The 6,927-nt window shown below is 41.7% G+C and overlaps 1 protein-coding gene across 1 annotated transcript in view; it reads left to right on the forward strand.

Annotated features, from left to right (window-relative positions):
• MARC2 (mitochondrial amidoxime reducing component 2) overlaps positions 1–6,927 on the forward strand; it is a 50,578-nt gene that overhangs the window by 34,029 nt on the left and 9,622 nt on the right. The window contains exons 5-6 of the mRNA XM_006894544.1: positions 4,863–4,924; positions 5,018–5,089. Coding sequence (XP_006894606.1) covers positions 4,863–4,924; positions 5,018–5,089 — 134 coding nt within the window. The remainder of the gene's footprint in view (positions 1–4,862; positions 4,925–5,017; positions 5,090–6,927) is intronic.

Consider the following 6,927-nt stretch of genomic DNA (forward strand, 5'->3'; position numbering starts at 1 on the left):
TATATATTATATATACACACACACACAGATCTATTTCATGCTGAACTGGTTAAAAATGTTTCTTATCTACCAAGTGCAAATTTAATTTTGGTAAATATGAAGTGATAAATATATCCAAACTCAAATTGCCATCAAGACGGAACTGACTCATAGCTGACCCTCAAAGGGGCTTTTGGAAGCTGTAAATCACAGGAGCGGACATTGTCTATCTTTCTCCCTCTGAGTGGTTGGTAGATTCAAACCATCAAAGATGCACGCTTTTGGGTTAGCAATTTAATTCTCCGTATACGAGGCCACTAGAGCTCCAATCTGTATATTAGGAGATAATTCGAGCTGAGAGGAGCCTTATTGTTAGAGCAGTTAAGAACTCTGTGCCAGCTGAAACGTTGGTGGCTTAAACCTCTCAGCTGGTCTCTGGGAGAAAGATGGGTCATTGTGCTTCTGTAAAGATTTATGGCTTCAGAACCCCACCGGGGCAGTTCCACTCTGTCCTGTCCGAGCGCTGTGAGTCAATCAATTGGTCAGCTGTGGGTTAATTCCGGAGCTGGCACATGAGAGGCAGCAGGGAGGTCTTGCGAATTTAGGACAATTTACCGTTCTTAACAAGGCACTTACCGTATGTGTTTTGTAGGGAACTCTGTTGGCCTAGTGAGTAGGAACTTGTACTGAAAAATCAGAGACTGGCAGTTCAAATCCATTAGCTGCTCCCAGGGAAAATGGAGGGCAATTTATTCCACGTCATTTACAGCCTCTGAAAACGCTCTGGAAGCTCAGCTCTTAGTCAGCTCTGCCTAGAAGGCTGTAAATTGATTTGGTGCATCATAGTTTAAGACCAGATTATTTTAATCAGACTTCTGTGGTTTATAACCTAGTCATGATTCAGTAGTTCCGCAGACATGTAGGTTTGAAATATTAAATTCATCATTGCTTATAAAAAAGGGAATCTAAGGGAGAATGTTCGGGGGGGGGTGTATGTGAGGGGTCTGAACATTTAGCTGCCTCATGAGCTCACGTTCCTGTGCCTTCAGCGCCCTCGTGTGGTGAAATGTGGCCAGCATCTGGTCCTCTCCCATCAGGGTTCATGCCACGTGCATTTGTTGTCCTGCAGTTTTAATGTTTGAACAGTAGTGTAATAAATCTTGACCAGGATGTGCAATTCACATTTGTTACTTACTGTGCCCTTGACTTTTAAAACTAGTTGTTTGGAATGTGAAATTTATCTCCACGCAGATTGTTAGCTACTGTTCTTAGAAGTTCAAGTCATAGCAAACCCATGTGAGAAAGTCACACTGCCTACAGGGTTTTCTAGGCTGTAGTCTGAGGGAATAAGTAGATTACCAGGTCTTTCTCCCTCATCACCGAATGCATCAGCAGATCAGACATGAACGTTAGCAGTGAGTACTTACCTATTACCCTATACGGAAACATTTGGGAGGTGCTGGTTGGGCCTCCAGGACTTGCACAGAGGCCACATGTGCAAAACTCAGACTTTAAAAATCAGCAGATTTCGGTAGATACAGGTATGACCACTTAAAGGAGAAACAAAATGGGTGATTTTAACTACAGCCCTCAGGCCTGGTTTTAATTGGTTTTGGTCAAACATTCTTCTAAGTGGTATAGCCCTGGTCTGTCCACTTGTTGTACAGAGGTAACTTGTGGTTGCTGTGAAGCTGAACACTGACATTGATGAGTCAAATACGATAATGGTTACCCATGGTGAACAGTGTTTGCTGGAGCTCCCCGTTTAGAACAAGCTTGGAAGCAGGAGTAGTATCTACTTCTGAAACAGCTTGCCTCTGGAAACTATGAACTTGGAAAAATGATGAACATTATGCAAGTGTTCAGGTCTTTCATTCATAGGGTCACTATGAGTCATCTACAACTCGACGGCACTTAACAACAACAACACAACAATGACAAGAGAGACCTTAGACCTATATAACCCCTGTCCTCATTTCTATTCTATCATATGATCAAGAAGGAGATAAAATAAACTCGAAACAACCTACAGCTCTGACTCTTGATAACCATGTGCTGGTTTTCCAGGGACTGAAATAGCTCCAGAAGAGACTGTTCATCTTTTTTCCTGAGGTGGCACTGGACGATTCCAGCTGCTGGTTTAGCAGCGCTCCTCACTGTGGACTGTGCCACTAAAGCTGCCCTATCCGTGACAGTAATTATAGTGATATTGTGTATACTTTATATAGCCTTTGTTAGGTTCAATACTGGTGTGAAAGAGACCTCGAATGCCTCAGAGAGTACTAACAAGTTATCTTGTGGGGAGGCTGCCACAAACACCAGATATGTGAGGAAAGCAAGTTTGTTGAAAGGAAAGAGAAGTTCTAGAAAGGCTTCAGGCCTTTTGTTCATAGGATCGCAATGAAAGAGGCAGTCTAAGAACCAGGCAGTGAGTCTTCTTTAGGGAGAGAAAGACATTGGTTTGGGATTGTTGTTGTTGTTGTTGTTAAGTGCCTTCAAGTTGGAACTGACCCATACCTGACCCTGCAGCGGGTTTTTTAGAGGCAGTAAATTGCACAGGAGGAGGTTGTCCATTTTTCCTCTACAGAGCAGCCTGGGATGGCAGTGCACCTTGGGGTAGGGGTTAACTATGAAAATCCTTTCTGCTGGCTTGAGTTCTTCTGTGGCTGCCTATGGTTGGTGAAGTGAGGCAACTCTTCCGTACATGGAGATCTCCTCATACTGTGATGTTTTCCAGACACAAAGCAAAGCTGATAAGGGATGACATGGCCTCTTCACATGCAGTGACATTGCAGCTTACCTTGTTGCCATATTACCTGTGTTCTCTCTCACCCTAACAGCCTTCATATGTAAAACACATGTAAACTCCACCCACCTCATTGCTGTTGATTCACAACTGGCTCCTTGCTGAGCCTCCACCAGGCTTTCGGAGGCTGTTGGTCGTGTGGGAGATTTTTTCATAATTCATCCTGCTAAGATTAATATTGTTCTTGATTGCCTTCAAGTCGAGCATGACTCATAGTGACCCTATGAACAAAAGGCCTGAAGCCTTTCTGTAACAATCTACATTTATCAAAGTGCATGTTGTTTAGGAAGCGGATGCCACTCCTGCTTCCAAAATAGCAGACTATTTATTAGAAGTCTCAGGTCAGCATAGTCCCAAATGTTCAACCAACTGTATGAATCTATAATTTCTAACATGGACAACTCCGTCTGAGGCTCCGTTCCCCAATTCCTTTTTGGCCTTTGGGTTCAGATTGGCTAGAAGGTCTCCCAGAGACTCAGACCCTTCAGGGGAATGACTCACGTGGCCGTAGGTATGCAGGCTGGTTTTGGAGAAACCAGTGAGTGATGGGCCAGGATCCTGTAGACTGTCACTTGCAGCACAGCTAGATGGTGACTGTGGATGATGCAGGGGGGTGGTGTGGGGACTGATGTGTAGCCGGAAGCGATGTCCTAGGTGAGTGAGCTTTTCCAGAGGAAAAATTGTGTGCTACTGAGATCCCATGGGCTTATATAAGCCTCTACTAGGGTGGAACCCATTCTAACCCTTTCTCATCAATACAATAATTACTTCAACACAAAATAAACAGTTAATCATTGTCTAGAGAAGATATCTGGATGATAAGCCTTAGACACCCAGAGGGGGAGATTGCCCATCTTTCTCCCTAAGATTTGATGATGGATTTGAATTGCCAGGTTGGCGCTGGGTTAACAACACAGCTTCATATGGACTATGCTGCTACTGATATAAAATACATAGACATTTTACCTATTATGTAGTATACAATATATATAGTTAATGAGCTAGGTATTTCATGTATGTATATTTCCCACTGCAGTTGATTGATTCAAATGCATGGTGACCTATCAGATTTCTAGAGCTGTACATGTTTATAAAAGGAAACATTTCATTAATGGACCTGGTGCTAGAATTGAACCTTTAACTTTTTGGTTAGCAGGATAATACATCATGCTTAGAAAGGTGGAGGGACAGCTCAGGAGAGGAAGACCATGGACGGGATGGATTGATACAGTAATTGGGGCAATGGGGGTACGTGTGTCGGAGTCAGTGAGCCTGGCTCAGTACAGGGCAGGCTTCAGAGCTGCTGCACATGGGCTTTTTATGAGTCGCAGGTGACTCGATGGCACATAACGCATAACATTATGCACCACCAGTATGTATATAAAACCCTACAATTACAATAAACCCTGCCTTCAGAATAAAAAAGATGATTTTGAAACTCGTTCCCTTGTATCCTGTTGGTATGATCCCAGGAAAACTTTGTACTTTTTCTCTTAGCTTCTATTTCTTGGTATTAAGTGGAATGGTAAAAGCATTTCCAATAAAGTGATGAGAATTAATAGATTGTCAAGGCAAGCCCTGACAAGCTTGTTGTTGGAGGGTGGAAAACATGGCCAGTGGAGAGTCGGCCCCTTTTGCACGGCATCCCTGTGTGGCTTTATAAGTGCTCACATAGGAACCTTCTAGCTGACTTTTTAGGGCTGCTGTTTCTTTCTCTGGAGAATGCTAAGATTTTAATTTTTCTCCCCTTGTAGCTGAAAGGGAAGAGTGTTCTTGTCCTGCAAATGACATTCCTCATTGTGTGTCAGTAAGCATCTGTGCGGTTGGCTTGCTTATGTTTCTCATGGCAAATCTCTCCCATTCCAGAGCTCTCTTCCTGCTGTGCTGATAGATACAGGGTTCTGAGTGGTGGACGCTGGTTTCCCCACCACGCTGACTTCTTTGAGTCCTGCTTTGGCTCCTTTTTGGCATCTGCTGGTGCCGATGCTAGCTCTGTCATTAGTAGCAGCTGAAGAATAAACTTCTGTGAAGATAAATGGAGTCTTAATTCAAGAGGAAATTCTCCCTTTTCTCCTAGGACACCTGGGATGAACTCCTGATTGGAAATGTGGAACTGAAGAAAGTTTTGGCCTGCCCCAGGTAAAGATCCTTCTAGATACGACCTCTGAGTCTGGCAGGACCTTGGGCTTTTAGCACAGACACACTGCCTGAGTCTTGCTTGTCATCCAACAGGTGCATTATGACCACTGTGGACCCCGACACTGGAGTCATTGACCGGAAGGAGCCACTGGAAACCCTGAAAAGGTACTACCAGCTGGTCCAGGGTGTGCAGGGGTTAGGTTATTTCTGGGTCTGTGCTTTAAGTGGGTGTGGCCTCTGTCCTGGAATACCTACCTCTACTCTGCCTTCTGGTTTGTCCTTGCCTGTTGCAGTCTTTTTTGCAAATATCTAAAGCTATAATACTGTTTTGATATTCTAATATCACCATATCAGTATTCCTTGTGCATTTCCAAATTAAGGCTTCAAACATGTGAATCATTGTTATCATCCACTCAGATTTCTTTAGCTGATTTGACCCAATATCAGGTAATATGAGAATCATTGAATATAACACACTGAGTATATATTTTTATACATGTAAATACTGGTCTATTTGTGTACAGAGGTAACTCGTGGTTGCTGTGATGCTAAACACTGTGACACTGATGTGACAGATGCGATAATGGTTACACATGGTGGACAGTGTTGGGTGGAGCTACCCGATTAAAACAAGGTTGGAAGCAGGAGTGGCATCCACTTCTGAAATAACTTGCCTCCGACAACTCTATGAACGTGGAGAAACAATGAAAGTTATACAAGTGTTCAGATATTTCATTCATAGGGTCACTATAAGTCATCTACAACTCGATGGCACTTAACAACAATAACAGTAATAATCATAGCATAATAAAGTATTAACAAAGAGTGGACTGTAATGTGTTATCAGAGATTGTTTATATAGGAAGTTTTTTCATGCAGGTTTTTATTATGTTACATAAAGAATTTTGGCTGAGGTCTGAGTTCTCAAATGAATGTATTTTTCTTTTTGGATGTATGTTTCAACCTCAGCTGTTTTTGGGTTTTTTTGTTTTTTTTTTTTTAGACTGGGTTCTATTTGCTGTCATTTCTTCCATTGTGTTGTTTGTTCATTACTTAGAGGTATAGGCTAGAAAGGAACCCTTCAGAACCTATAATTTTCTTTTGATTTTTGTTTTCTAAGATACAATGACATTTCTTTTTTTCTTTAAAATAACCTGTGTTTTTGTGGTTTTGTTTTGTTTTGTTTTTTTAAAGTTATTGTAGGAAGAGTTAAGATTCAAATGCTGGCTGTGCCACTGTTTGAATTTTTGTCAGCAGAAGAAGTCCGGCACTGAGCTTATATGCTCAGGGTTGGCATCATAACATTTCGAGGATTTCAGGGCTTTTGACTTATTTTGAGATTTCACAGTGCATTTAGTTGAGCAGGTTGTGAAGTTGAAGGTAGAGGCACAAATATTTAAGTAACACGTATAAACAAAGTATTGACTTTAAGTAATATGTGTATGTTTGCTCATATTGGCTTCAAATAGAAGCTATGTAAAAGTTGTTTAGGAATCTAAGATCCTTCTAGAAAAGCTGGGTTTATTTGCAATTAGATTTCTCTAACAACATTTTAGAAAAACTTTGCTATGTATTTTTAAATGGGCTTGAGTGTGTCTGAGATTATAAGGATAGCACTGGGGTAGGAAGGGTTCAGATCTATTGTTCATAAGGTCACTGTGAGTCTAACTTGACTTGACGGCACCTAACAGCAATAACAACATCATATAAGGGTTCCAGTCTCTCCACAACCTCGCCAGCATTTGTTGCTTGCTGTTCTGTTAAATTTTGCTAGTCTTACTGGAGTGAGATTATATCTCACGGTTGTCTTGATTTGCATCTCTCCCAGAGCTAGGAATTTTGAACATTTCTTCATGTGCTTGTTGGCCATCTGAATGTCCTCCTTGGTAAAGTGTCTGTTCATATCCTGTGCCTAATTTTCTATTGGATTATTTACCTTTATCTTGTTCTGGTGCTCAAGTATTTTATAAATTCTAGATATAAGTCCCTTATCTGACATGTCA

The sequence above is a fragment of the Elephantulus edwardii genome, unplaced genomic scaffold, assembly GCF_000299155.1.
Source record: "Elephantulus edwardii isolate Elephantulus edwardi_28Jun2011 unplaced genomic scaffold, EleEdw1.0 scaffold00146, whole genome shotgun sequence".
NCBI lineage: Eukaryota > Metazoa > Chordata > Mammalia > Macroscelidea > Macroscelididae > Elephantulus > Elephantulus edwardii.